The sequence below is a fragment of the Anoplopoma fimbria genome, chromosome 3 (genome assembly GCF_027596085.1).
Source record: "Anoplopoma fimbria isolate UVic2021 breed Golden Eagle Sablefish chromosome 3, Afim_UVic_2022, whole genome shotgun sequence".
Taxonomy (NCBI): domain Eukaryota; kingdom Metazoa; phylum Chordata; class Actinopteri; order Perciformes; family Anoplopomatidae; genus Anoplopoma; species Anoplopoma fimbria.
Window position 1 is genome coordinate 4,546,280 of NC_072451.1, and position 15,212 is coordinate 4,561,491.

General features: G+C 39.1%; 1 protein-coding gene across 1 annotated transcript in view; it reads left to right on the forward strand.

The window, feature by feature from the left end:
* LOC129088580 (contactin-associated protein-like 4) overlaps window positions 1–15,212 on the forward strand; it is an 89,330-nt gene that overhangs the window by 57,814 nt on the left and 16,304 nt on the right. The window contains exons 11-17 of the mRNA XM_054595938.1: window positions 537–643; window positions 2,618–2,737; window positions 4,303–4,503; window positions 5,263–5,425; window positions 6,836–6,963; window positions 7,474–7,644; window positions 11,225–11,443. Coding sequence (XP_054451913.1) covers window positions 537–643; window positions 2,618–2,737; window positions 4,303–4,503; window positions 5,263–5,425; window positions 6,836–6,963; window positions 7,474–7,644; window positions 11,225–11,443 — 1,109 coding nt within the window. The remainder of the gene's footprint in view (window positions 1–536; window positions 644–2,617; window positions 2,738–4,302; window positions 4,504–5,262; window positions 5,426–6,835; window positions 6,964–7,473; window positions 7,645–11,224; window positions 11,444–15,212) is intronic.

Below are 15,212 nucleotides of genomic sequence, written 5' to 3' on the forward strand. Positions count from 1 at the left end.
CATTTTGAGAGTTTGAAAGCATTTTATTTGCCATTCACAATCACCCCAAAGTCAAAGACTTGATCCCGACACAGTTTTGTGTCCATAAACACACAGCCTGCTCGCTCATTGTAAGATGAATGACTCAGCAAAATAAGGTGCTTCAGCTGCTTTTGCAACAAACAAACAAACAGAAGTCTTCTTCTCTTGACAATTATGGATGAAAAGCATTTTTCTTTGGCTCAGACTGTTTTTTGTCCTCTTTGAAAGGTTTTTGGCAGTCAAGTCTGCAGAATTGTTTCCAGACGTTCCAGCTGCCAAAACAAGCAAATGGATTTTTTGAATCTGCTGTCTCGGTATATATAAATGAATATGTAAAAATAGTATGTGTTCTTTTTCTTTTTTCTTTCTTGTTTTGACAGGAAAACTAAATCCTTCAAGTTCCTCCCACACACACACGTCTTTCAGGATATTTGTCGGATGTAAACTTTGTGATAAACTTTTCTCTCTCTCTCTCTCTCTCTCTCTCTCTCTCTCTCTCTCTCTCTCTCTCTCAGGTGTTCTCCCAGTCGTTGTGAACATGGCGGTCGCTGCAGTCAGTCCTGGACCGTCTTCCACTGTAACTGCTCAGGAAGGGGCTACAGCGGAGCGACCTGCCACAGCTGTAAGTCAAACATCAGCACTTACAGTAACTATTGGGCCAGACTAAACCATTAGAGTGCTGTCAGCCACCAATGACCCATCACGTCCTCCCACTCGCTTTGACTTGTGTCCTGCTGCCTTCAAGCACCCTTCAGGTATAAAGCACTCAGCAGATGAAACATGGCAGATCCATTATATTTTGCCGACTGTCCCAGAAACCAAACAGTATTCCTCTGCTCAGCTATTTTCCCCCATGTTGGCTATGTGTTTAATGTGTTTCACATACAATGAATTACAGTATAAAGATGCACCAATTAGGATTAATTTCAGATTAGATAATAAAGCAGAAATTAGAGTAGATTAGCACAAAGCACAGGACTTTGACACTTGCTAAACGTCATAAAAGTAAACATGTTCTGTCCTGGTCTTCAAATCATTTTGACACTTTTTCAATGTTAAACTAAGGCAACGATGTTTTCCTAACTTGAACCAGGTGTTAAACAACATGAATCATGCTTTAGTGGCTACAAGTGGATACTGTAATGCGTTGTCAGTCAAATCTTTCTTCATAATGTTCATATAAAATATAATACATGCGGCATTACGTATTTGCTGTTGCAGATTTGCATGTATATAAATCTGATTCTAGGAGACATGATTGACAGCATTAGTTAGGAAGAGAGCAGGAGTTTGGCAAAATAAAGAGAAGACAGTGACAAGAAAGGCAAATAATGAATTTCCTTTTACATACAGTTGCTTTTACGGACATACAAATTTCAGCAACAGGAGGCAAAATTGAAAAGAAAATCAACTAATATGAAAAATATCAGCAAAAGCGCTGAAAGCAAAACACTGAAGGAATGAAAAATTGAACTACATAGTAATTTTCTTTGTCAGTTCATTCATGTCAAGGTTTTTTCAGAGACTTTTCAAGTTGGCAGCTCCAAATGGCAAAGATGCTCTGTTTACAGTTTTAACTCCAATCTGCCAATCACAGATGCACTTACTGGCTATACTGTCAGTAAATACAGTTGTGCACATTTTTCTCCTTAAGTGTAGGTGCTGCAAACTGTGGGTTATGACAGAACAAAAAAAAAAGGGTTCTTAGCTTTTGTCAGAGGACATTTTTCAAATTAAAACAACCCCTTTGTGAGCTGCAGAACGTTTATGAGACCTGTTTGCATGTGAGAGATATTATGAAGGTCATGACGTTTCAAATACTGAATTAATAAATAAAACCACAGCAGTGAGGTCAGCTTTGGTTAGATCTATTGCTTCTGTGCTGCTTCCCTCGAGTGAAATCCTTGAAACCAAAAGAGGAGAGTTTCCCACACGATTCACCTCTGGTCTCATTTTTATTGCTGGTGTTTTTCTGTGGAAACCTTTCTCTAACCACACTGAGGGAATTCAATTTATAAAAAGCCTTTGGCTGTGGAGAAGAAGAGCGATAAACAGGTGAGCAGAGTGTGGGAACCTTGAGATATGGATTTGACTGGAAGGGCTTGATTCTGTGATTGCAGAGGATGCACTGGTGTGTGTGTGTGTGTGTGTGTGTGTGTGTGTGTGTGTGTGTGTGTGTGTGTGTGTGTGTGTGTGTGTGTGTGTGTGTGTGTGTGTGTGTGTGTGTGTGTGTGTGTGTGTGTGTGTGTGTGTGTGGCAGAGAGACAAGAGAGAAAGACTTCTGGAGACAGAGAGGAAGAGGCCAGGCTGATAAAGGTCTAAAGTTTTATTTATGGAGTCTCCGTACTCCCATCAGTCATTGCTGTCCTCTCCAGTTGGATTCATCTTTTCTTTACGGGACGCGTGCTGCAGAAATAAAACTGAAGATGATTGTCTTCACTCTGGTTAGGAGACAGTGATTCAATGGAGGCAGCGCCCGTAATCCTCCACAGTGTGTAGTCTTCACCGCTCACAGCTCCTGTGTGCGTCTGCCAGCCGATGTGTTGATGTGTTGATGTGATTCATGTCGAGCTCATCTCATTATTTTTCCTCCCAGCTGTGTACGAACAGTCCTGCGAGGCGTACAAACACAACGGCAACACGTCGGGACATTTTTACATCGACGTGGACGGCAGCGGGCCAATCAGACCGCAGCTGGTCTACTGCAACATGACAGGTGACACTCACACACTCACACACACACACACACACACACTTTCACTGCCCCTCATCCTATCATCACTCAATTTACATAATTGTAAATGATGATGCTCCTGCCATCACAGCCTTTTTTTTTAACAAGGCTCTCTTTCTGTTTGTGTCTTTCTCCACTTCAATCTCCCTCCCTCACACTCTTCTCCGTGTCTGAGTATTTCTTTGTGCTTTATAGAATTTGTCTCATAATGAAAGAGAACATTGTTGATTTCATTTTCCTCTCCTTTCTTTGTAAACATGTTTCTAGTCTGCATCATTGCTCTACATGAATTACATAATTGTTTAAAAGGTGCTGAATTCAAAAATGTGTTTCCATTGTCAGCTCCGTCAGCACTGTTGCTGTTAGCCTTTAGCACCGTTAGCTGCCAACAGTCAATCAGCAGTCACCATGTTGAGAGCGGTGTAGAGGCAATTCCTCAATAATAGATATTCTCTGAATTTGGATTTTAGTCATTTTTAAATTCTTAAGACTGCTCTATGTTCGATGAAATTGGAAGATTTTTGATGAATACAAGCTCATTTTATTTACTTCTCTCATATCCTGAATAATGATGTTTTAAGGAAAAAATAAATTGCCTGGGTAAAAGAAAATACCTCAATGGAAGTCTGTGTGTGTGTGTGTGTGTGTGTGTGTGTGTGTGTGTGTGTGTGTGTGTGTGTGTGTGTGTGTGTGTGTGTGTGTGTGTGTGTGTGTGTTTCAAACAATGAAATTAACTTCTGTTGACCTCTGACTGGATAATTGAGCCACCATCTTTGGTTCTCAAATTTTTAAAAAACGCAATCCCCAAAATAATCAGGTTGGTGTTCAAAACCCCCACTTTTGTTTAGTCTTCGTTAGTTTGAGCACCTAGTTGTGGATCATTGATACATTCTGTGACTTTTTCTGTCCCCTTGACCAGCGTAAAAGTCCCCATCAGTAACTCATGTGCACTCCAACACGTTGCAGGTATACTTTGCCTCAGTATAGATTTTATTGAGGCTCTTTGTGAGAGACAAAGTCTATCACTGGTACAGAAGATGTAATGTAAAACAACAAAACCATCTGGTGACCCTCTATGGGGTTGCAAGATCTATGGCCTTCAGGTAAAGTAAAAAATGCTCTAGAGCCAGTGTTTGGTTTGTCCATGTTGGGCTTCTGTAGAAACATTGCACTGAAACAAAGCAGACTCCATGAAGTGGAGAAGCTTGGTATGTAGTTATGAAGGGCCCCATTTAAGCTAATGAGACACAATGATTCCAGCTGAGGTGATTATACACAAATTATACACTAATGAAGTCATAGTCATGAAAACTTTATTCCATTTGTTCCAATAAATTCCCCTAAATGGTACAAACTGGACTTTTAAGACAAAGAAAGTAAAACAGAAACAGGACAGAGAAGTTACTTGGCGAAGTTAAAAACAGAGTTGGGATCAGATCTTCAGCCCTCTAAGTTGAGAGCAGAAGCAGAATACCTTTGACCATAAAGTGTAATTTGCATCATCATATTAACGCTTGTGTTTATTTTGTCTGCCTGTCTGTCTAAAGAGGAGAACACCTGGATGGTGCTCCAGCACAACAACTCAGAGCTCACCAGCCTCCGACCGTCTCCTGGTGTAGACCAGCACTCGGTTCACTTTGACTACTCCACTGAAGAGGAGCAGCTATTGGCCGTCATCAGCCAATCGGAACACTGCGAACAGGAGCTGTCCTACCACTGCAGGAAGTCCCGCCTCCTCAACACTCCAGGTAAGGGCCTGTTTTTTTTTTGTTTTTTTTGCTCTTTTAACATCTTAGCTTAGATTTTCCTCACGAGGATTCAAACCAGCAAAAGCAAGATTGCGTCTTGCTGTGTTTTTCTTTCCTATCAAGGACTTGATTTACTCAAGCTGTTATGCTTTTTTTGCGGTCTTTGAATCAAGTTTAATGAGTTATGATGCATTTTATGCAAAAACAAAACCCCTGGAGAAAACTCCCTGCTGCTCCTCACCTCTTTTCTCGCTCCACCGGACAAACTGTTGTGCAGGAGAGAACTTCCAGTAAAATACATGAAAATAAAGCAATAACAAGGGATTTTATTGAGTTTTTTGGGGGAATGAGGAAATGTATTGACCTTTCCTACCCTAACTCACAATGTTCTCATATTAATGATGCTCACAAAACACAACAGGAGACATTTTTATTTCATGGACAAAAAGTTTTCAGTTTTATTGTAAGAGGCAAGATATTCTCAGGGAAAGTGAGGAGAAAGCAACACACAACAAAATCAAAGTTTTATGTATGTGTTTTGTGTGTACATGCTGTTTTATTGTCGAATCATATAATGTCGATATGTTGTTTACATGAATGACAAGTCACAAGTTAGATAAGTCACGAGTCAGCACTTAGCTCTTTTCTCTCAGCACACATTTCTTTGTTTGTTTCCTGATATAAAAGTGCATTTGTGAGCGTAACGTTTTCTCATTTATGACATATGCATCAGCAGATGGTTGTGTGTGTGTGTTTCAGAGGGCTCTCCGTTCAGCTGGTGGCTCGGTGGTCCCGGTCCCGGTCGAGTCCAGTCTTATTGGGGCGGAGCTCAGCCGGGCAGCCAGCAGTGTGTCTGCGGCCTGCAGGGCGACTGTGTGGACCCACAGCACTACTGCAACTGTGACGCCGACCGCGTGGAGTGGTACTCAACACATATTTGTTTATTTATACGCCTTTTTCAGGGTCAAGTCTACACATTTCAGTTTGAGCATCTCCCATCAGTTTGCCACCATGTTTCATGAAAAATAATTAAATATATAACTGGGAGACAATCAACCAAGAGACAAATTGTACAGTGTTGCAAATTATTTTAAACATGGAAGACAATTTAATCAGTAATATGTATATACAGTAAATGTTAACATTTGCCATTTCATCTGTGGTGGCGTCATTGATTTGAATTGTTGTTTAATAACTGTTACAATATGATGACGACTGCCTTGAAATGCAACACTTTTCAGGCAGCAATGATAATGGAATTTAACATAAGTTAATAGTATATATATATATATATATATATATATATATATATATATATATATATATATATATATATTGCATTAGATTTTTTTTTTTTTTTTTACGTAAGAAACTAAAAACTTGAGCTATAGAAAAAGGCTATTTTGGCAATTAGACCTTATTCTGAATGCATTTCTTTCATCGGTTGCAACCCCATGATGCCAGAAGAAGATTAAGTAAACAAAGTATTCTACTTACTCAATATAAGAAAAGAATCATGAATTTGATGATCAGAGGTAGACTCCCTGTGTGAACTTATGCTCTTAACTTCTTTTCTAAAATACTTAAAAGGAGTTCTAAAAGCTTCTGGAGGTGGACTGACTTTTAACTTTGGCAGCGAAGCAAACAACACATGAACTGGGGTAATTTGATCAGAGGAAAAAACAAAACAGTTTAGAGTTTTCCTCATGTTGTAAGCGATCCCACCTTTGCTTCACTTCCTGCCCTATTTCATTTCCCAGTACAAGCTGTTTGTGCAACGCCAACTCTATTTTTACAGACCGGAGCTGCTGCTCTTCAATATTTCATCAAACTCACAAAGTGCTCTATACACTCCTCGCTTCCAGTCCTTCCAGTGCTGGATGTATTTTTGTACACAACTTTCCACAGCAAGAGGATTATCTTAAGTGCGTGAAGCTAAGCGCGTGGGCGTGAATGGACAGGAGGTGTCTTGTTTTGGGAGCAGCTGTTCCAGAAGCTGTCGGGGACGGATGTTGACTGTCACGATTCAGGAATAAATAGGTCCCCCGAGAGAGTGCACCTACTCACTGCAACGTTTACATCAGCTAGTTACAACATGTAACACTGTAACAAGAGCAACAAACACAAATGAAAGCAATTGAACGTAGCTTGTGGTTTGTTGATTCTCTACATCCACTCTTTTTCTTCTTCTACATATTAATACCGTCCTGATTAACCTCCCAACGTCTTCATCTCCTTTTTTCAAACCCCTCTTCTCCTCCGGCGTTTCTTTTTGTTGAACTTCCGCGTCATCTCCTGCGCAATTAATCATTTTAATTTTCTTTTCTTGTAGGGCAGAAGACTCGGGCCTGCTCACCCACATGGAGAGCCTCCCCGTCAGGTCTCTGGTGCTGGGTGACATCCAGAGGCCGGAGTCAGAGGCCGCCTACAGGGTGGGGCCGCTCCGTTGTCATGGAGACAGTAAGTCCAACCCTGTTCTCCAGTTGCCAAAGTTATACCACGATGACAGAAACCTTCCTATTATGAAAATGACTTTTTTTTTTAAATTAAAACTTAATCGTCATACAACACAACAACTTCAGTTTTCATCACATAGTAAAACTATTATCCAGTTATTTCAGGTCCATATATGCTTTTTAAAACAATGTTTTTACATGTTGGGAAATTAGACCTTCAAATAAAATGACTTTTAGAAAAGTCTTATTTGCATTTTCTGTAGATCGACACCATTCTTATTATTTTATTTGTTTTATTACAGCTCACTCTTGGCAACATTAAGTCTCATTCCTCTTAAAAGGTTTTTAAATTGCAGTTTTTAATGAACTCTTTAAATAGATAAATAACCCACAAATGGCAAAGCATAGCCAGAATCACTGTACACCTTTGTTTTCAGCAAATGGACACAACAGTTTGAATGAAGTCAAATCAGAAACAAATTTGCCAGATAATTTTTTTCATCATGTTTCTCAGAGAACTTCTGGAACGCTGCGTTTTTCGACAAGGAGACGTCGTACCTCCACTTCCCCACCTTCCACGGAGAGCTGAGCGCAGACATCTCCTTCATGTTTAAAACCACGGCCTCCTCCGGTGTGTTCCTGGAAAACCTGGGCATCAAAGACTTCATCCGCATCGAACTGAGCTGTGAGTAGGAGCTGGAGGAGCTTGGATTAAGATTTAATCCAAATCAAACAGTAGAAAGAGGATACGTGTGTGTATGTGTGTATGTGTGTGTATTTCGAAGCCTTTATGGTTGGTGTGTCATTTATAGTATGGCAGCCAAACTAAATGACTGTTCTATTTATGAGTCTGATGCTGTTAAAAGAAGCATTAGAAGGAAACATTCAGGTTTATTTTCATTCCTTATCAGATTTTTTAGATAATTCGGTTCCTTTTCTGTTTAATTGAGCTTGACAGCTGCACTTCACAGAAGCACTCTGCGTATATACGTTTTTCCCCCAGTGCTGGGATTAAAGTGTTTTACAGTAGAGGATGGTAACATTTTCCCTCATTTATCCCTTTACTTTTGACATTGTAAACTGTCTGTTTTGTTATTGACATTCTGGTTTGGATGGAGTTTTTCTTTCCTGCTGGTGCTGCTTGCGTGTTTCCAACGTTTTATTCTGGTTGGATGTTTGTTGTTTTCTGATCGATTTCCTTCCCCCGCACAACACATACTCAGCCCTTAAATAACGTATGCTGGCCCACACGGGACCACAATGCAGTCGCAACAAAACAAATTAAATATATCCAAGGTGAAATCCATAAAAAGGGAACTTAAATCCATTGCAGGGTTGTTTTCTTTTTGCCCCTTTGTTTTTAATTTGACAGTTGCTTTATGAACTCCTAGGGGCATTCCAGCCGTGACCCTCCATTAATTCCTGTCCATTGATTCTTGTGTAATGCCCACATTTATGACCCCCATAGTGCATCGTTTAGATTATGACAGTAATAAACAACAGGGTGTTATTTAGTTTCGGTGGTGCCATGGAAATGTGGCAGGGTGTGAGACTTGTGTTTATAGCCTGCCATATATTGTGTAATTTAAAATATAGCTGTATTACCCAACACGGTGTCCTTGTGCTTATATGGTTATGACAGTGTTGCGGATCGTGTGAGGTACACATTTATGGGCAGCAGTGGTGTGTGTCATTCAAAATGACTTGTACAGATTTCTTGGATCAGTTATTGGAGTCATCCAGAGTTGCCTTTTGAAGCTATTTCACCTGACTTTACCTACCTTGTTTGGTTCAGTTTGCTGTTTCGTGGTACTTTTTGTGTTGTATTTGGGAGGAAGTCGTTTCAGAAATGGGATTTAAAGGGACACACACACACACACACAGAATCTAATAATACAGGGACACTGCTGAACAACAGCCTCTCTCCTCAGGGAAATCAATGTCAGTGTGGTTGTTCCAGCTCTGAATACCGCTGCTCTGCTGCTCTGCTGCCTCAGATCGCTTTGTTACACTGAGGCTGAGAACAGTTTCTATATGAAGTTACTGCAGGGTGCTGGGATAGTTTTTCATCTTGCTCTGTACTCCCATAGTAATACATCCTCACCTTCCACCAGCACAACATGAAAGATGATGGTTTGCTTTGCCTGCACTGTCCTAAATCTTTTGCGGTTGGTGGAGTGAACAGAGTTGAGCGGAAAGAAAGAGATTCAGCGCTGACGTGCTGTCCGTGGTGCTGAAACTGGGCAGCACCATCAGAGCCAAGGCGCTGGCCGTGGTCCTGAATCTTGATTCTGTGGCTCCGAGGGGAACTTGTCTAAGGGCAGTGGTGAGGAATTACTTGTAGCAATAATGCAGTACAAATACAAGTACAATTTGGACATTTGTGTCACAATTTCCCTGAATTAAATGTCTGAAAGTTTTAATTTGTCCATAAAAGTGAAATTAGGTTTTTTAAAATCAATTAATTCCTTATTGTGCACAATGTTTCGGTTAATTAAGGTTTGAGTAGCATTTTTATTCTGTAGCATAAAGAACTGTTTGTCACATTTAGGGGAGCAGAAATGCAATAAAATGTTATTAAGTATGTTTTCTTAGGCCAATTATATCTGCATCACAATTTGTCACAATAAACAAGCATATTGCATGTAATGTTTTTTTCTTTAGCAGATTGAAGGTCAAATCTTATCACGGTGTCAGTTTCAATTCCTGGGATCTTTATCTACACAACGTGAGCAATAATACACACGGAGGTGGTCTGATATATGAAAATGATGAACCAACCACGGAGACAATTATTAGAAGCTGAGTCCGAATCGTAAACCAGTAAAATGATCTTTAAAATGTACAGTAAATGATTTACCCTTTCACAGTGTCATTATCATCACGATCATAGCTTTATTAAGTAAAACCTGTTTGCAGCATTTACTGGTGTAGCAGTGAAGCTCATTTAAAGAACTTAATGCATTTATTCTTCTTTAAATATAATTATAACATTATCATAACTAATACATGATATACTGTATCGCTTATCGTAAGTTGTATCTGTATCTACATGTACCACAGAACTGTACAAGTGCAGTATTGTAAGCTACAAGGCCAAGAAGAGAGTCTGCAACTACTTTTACCTGGTACATTGCCTCTGTGACATTTTTCCTTTCGCACTGCAGGGTTTAGCAATCTGAAATAAAGAACGGTCTAGCAGTCTGGAAATAAACACGGCACAGTCTAGTTCTTTCACCTAATCAGTGCATAGCTTCTTACCTGGCTCTCGAGTCTTTTGTTTGTTGTTATCCTCTGATAACTCTACCCAGTGTGCCTCGGTAGAAGCTCTGTTGGCTTTTGTGTTTGTTGTTCTGTTGTGAAGGAGTAATTAAACTACATTCCAGGGAGCCCTACCTTCCCCTCGTCGGCTTGTTTGGTCTTCTTACATTTGAGTCCAACTTACCTGCTTGTTAAAGCTCCTGTCTCTATTCCCATTTGTGGCATTGGCAGGTTTTAGACAGACTTTAAGAGCTATGTGAAAATATGCAGCTATAAAGTAAATATTCATGATAGCTTTTTTTATGTAAAAAACTACCTACTTTGGCCCAAACCACAAAGTAAGGCTTTCTCATTAATTCAGAGGCTGCAGACACATACTGTTTGCACACATTAATGGCTGGTTTGAGGTCTGTGGCCTTCTTTGTCCAGAGGAAGAGACTGGTGGAAAGTTAATCAGAATTGTATCCTTAACAGCATCAGAGAATTAGTTTTCTGTCCAAACTAAAGTAAGACAATATCACATCTCCGCAAATACACAACTGATGAACTTTTTTTTTGCATTGTTTAATCCAAGAAAAACGGCGCTTGAAAACCTTTTATAGAAATTACATCTGGTTGATTCACAGCCCTGAATTTATCTCCTTGATTCAATGCGTTTCTCTGTGGAAAGTGCGTTTCTCTGTTTGTGACAGTTTAATTAAAGCATTGTATTTTCAGAATCTATAGCTTCATTTGTAAAATATCTTTCCACAATAGAATACATCTGCTTCATCAGGAAACCGAGTAACTTCATAATGTTTTGCTTGTCAAACAAATGGTGAGATGTTCGGTGCATTTGGTTTAATACTCGTTTAATTATGACTCACACATTGCATTAATTATGTTTTTTTCTGCTTTGATACTATATATCCCTATATCACCTTATGTTCCCATATCCCGCTTTTCAAAACATCACTCACCCTCCTTGTATCATCATTTCTTCCCCATCTCTTCCCCTCCATCAGCCTCCACTCGGGTGGTTTTCTCCTTCGACGTTGGTAACGGACCGTTGGAGGTTCACGTGGAATCGAGCGTCCCCCTGAACGACAACCGGTGGCATCGAGTCCGAGCCGAGCGGAACGTCAAGGAGGCGTCGCTGCGATTGGATGAACTTCCTGTCGCCACACAGGAGGCTCCTACAGACGGACACCTCCACCTGCAGCTCAACAGCCAGCTGTTCATAGGTGAGGAGAGTGACTTTTTCCTTATTCTCTGTAGTCTGATTTTTTTTTTTTGCTTCACGTTTCTTTTAAGGGGCTGTTTATAAATGTAAAATAGTTATATAATATAAAAGTAGAAATGTGTGTTTGAGTTTCTGTGTGAGTTTTGGCCTCATTAGTCTCAGTGCTGGTGGGTTCAAGGCCCTTTCTCAAGTCTTCGGGAATGACAGTTTCTTTCTGTGTCTCCATATCTCTCAGGCACTAACTTCCACACATACTCGCCTTGTTTCTCTCATCCTGTTTGTCTTATCGCTCTCTAGAGAACTGGTAGTTCGGTTGCTTTCTGTCTCAGCAGCTGGATCACAGAACTTTTAGTCAAATATCTTTTTTGTCTCTCCCGGCAGAAAAAAACCTCAGTTTCTTTCCCAAGTTCACATCAGGCAGCAGTACTCTATGAAACATAGACAAGAATAGTACTTTGTCTCGTTACTCAGGGCTTTCGAAGAGAACAAGTCATTTACATAGGAGGCCATTGCATTCAGTTTACTGAGTATGTTCCCTACAAAGAGGTTCACATTCAAGTTTATTTATATCACAGTTAGACGACTATACAGAGACATACAACAATTAAATGTAACCCTGCTAACTATTTTTCTTTTGTTAAAACAATTATGTTAACATTCACTTTTTAACAAAACAACAACATTGTTTCTATCCTAATAAACCCTATGGCCACATGTGTTTAATGCATTTCCTTCCTCCTTATACATTTTCTGAGCCAATTTTTCAAGCACTTCATGGGGACTGTTTAAAACATTGCTCGATAAATATTATGACAAAATATTCACTGGGTACCTTTAACAAACAAAAAGACAACAAATAAGAACAACGAATAAGTCTAATTAAAACTCAATCTCCACATGTATGTGAATTGTATTGGAGGGCAAAACAGTCAAATTAAATAAATAAATTGCTACCACTTTCTGAAACCATACATAAAAAAGACAACCCTAGAAAGACGTGTGTTTTTAAGTTAGACGACATGAGTTGGGTTTAGCTGTAGCACAGGTTTCTAATCATATTTCTGTAAAGTATTAGGGAAAAAGATTATTTCCAATTATATTTTCTCAGTTTCCTCTACAGAAAACACCCAATGCTAAATTATTGACTTATTTCCGTCAAGTTGCGATACATACAAAGAATGAGAATTTATACATTTGTATGCAGATGATCCAGTGCTGTAGCAGGAAGGCCATGATGTGATCCTCCAGAGTACTGTGTATCCACGTCAGACAGGGATTAAATCCCCAGAAAAGGGCTAATTCATTCTCTCTTTCTGCATTTGTTAATCTGCTATTGGCTGATTCTTGTTGTCTGCTCAGCGGTTTGGACATGAAAGGTGCTGAGTTTGCATGTCTATTCTATATGGCCCTACAGTACTTACGCTGGATAGACTGAGAATCAAGACAGCAGCAAGTCTTACCTCCTCCTACGGAGTCCTACTTACTCTTTTAAAGAAAAATAAATATTCTGTTTCAAAGTGCTAAACTGCTATCGGCTTAATGTTGTCGGCTGCTCAGCACTATCGGATATTAAAGTGCTGAGTCGATAGTTTCTGACCACGAACAATAATCATGTTTAATAAATAAAACATGCATCAGGGAGCAGTTATATATGGTGTTGTGATTTCTCACAGTGAGGGTCTTTAAATAATCTGTTAATGAAGCAGAAACTGTTAATGATTCTCAGCTCACTGATGGTTAATTACATGACTGCCTGAAGAATCTCAAACACAAACTTCATCAATACTGCAGCTCTGGTTATCTCAACTCCATCGCTTATGAATCCTCCATGTGACCTCTCACCAGAGCTACATGGGACAAAAATGATGAAAATCCATTTATTATCAGGGCTTATCATTCTGCAAATATTATTCATGTCACTTCATATCAGTAAACACACACACTGTGTGGGGAAAACAAACCAACAAAACAATGATGAGAAATCTATGTGAATATTGATTGGCTGAATAATCCGCTCTGAGGTCACCACCATCAGCCTGAATATATAAGATATATGTTTACCTCTGAATTATCCATGCAGTACTATTTTTTGTGTGCTTGAATGGAAATGTTCTGGCCTTATTTTCAACAATGGTTTGTTAATGGATTTTTGTATTTTTTGACTTGATGGTCTTGATTTGATGTGCAGGAATGAAGAATATTCATCCTCATTGTTATGTGTAAAAACAGTAACAAATTCAAAGTGTTTACTGTTAAAGTGTCCTTGAGAAATCAATCACTGACTGTATGCCCTAAATGTAAATGTGAGGTACATAATATATGTATATCAATACATTATAATTCATGTCTGCTCAATTGTATGCAATCATAAGCCACAACACTGCTGGTAAACCTATGCACATTACATGAGCCAAATTCATAAGGAAAAATATTTCCATTTGTTTGGATTTCTAAATCCTTTTGTGCATTTTAGATAAACTATGATAACACATGCAGTGCATATATGAGACCTCCACAGAGTTATAAGGCAGCCTACTTAGTGTTGTTTTCCATGAATGCATAAGCCATAATTCATTAAACAGTGTATTTATGAGCCTTAATTATTCTTTGTGCAGATTTATAAGGCAGTGGATTACATTGTTTCGATTAATAACCCGTGTTATTGCCTTGCATGGATTTATAAGCCATAGGATTACTTTTACACTTTCTTTATTGCCTGATATTTATAGATATTAAACATTCACACACAGCAGTTTCACGTGAAATATTACTGCATTCTTTGCAAGAAGCATTTCACATTATTTGTTGTATTGCCTGGTTTGAATAGATAACCAGTAGTTTAGTGGTGCTGCGTTTGCATCCATGTTGGCTGGTGCACTGATATATTTCCTCTCTGCATGCTGTGAGCGGTGTCATAAAGGGACAGTATTTTCTTTTTTTTTGAAAAGAGAACCTCCTGCAATTAGGAGGTGTTTGTTCATTTCAACCTCATAAATCATCTGCAGTGCTCTGACAGTTTGTCTGAACTTGCAATTCACTTTGCCCATCTGTTGTTGGGATATGTTGCACCAATGCAGTGGTGCAGAGAGGCACGAAGAGAGGGGAAGTTTATTTAAATGAGGCAGCACAAAGACAGTTGTTGGTATTTTGGGTGGGGGTGGGTCTTGGACTTTGATTATTTGAGAGTATTAAGTTCTAATCTCAGTGCAGAGTCACCTTTACTAATTAAACACTGTTTTTCAACTCTTGATATACTCACACAAAATAAAAATAACAGTTAATAAACAGAAATAACTAACATGATCACTTAAAATCAACTATTTTAATGAATCACTCTACAGCCAGTAGATGCGTTTCAATCTGCATCAAAATAAACTTTCAATGTGTTTAAAGCAGTAAAAGCGCTAATAAAGCAATCTGCATTGATCTATGAATTTATATACGATTCTTATAGTATTTCATATGCAATAGTTGTTCAGATGACAGACAGACATTGCCATCCCTAGAGCCCTGCAGCTAGTGTGGCTAAGAGTTTTTGTTAACCATCATTCAAGCTATAAATTGCAGCCGGTCTGTACTTATTAATTTGATTTCTACCTCACAAATATATAGCAGATGGACCAATGGTCCTGCTTTAAGAGGCTCCTCTGTTGGATATGTGATGAAAAATCTCTGCTCCAGAGTTTCTTCTTCTAAACTCTCCAGTTTTGAGTTCATTCTCTCTTTTTACACTTGAAATACTTTGTAATGTGAGCCACACACTTTACCTT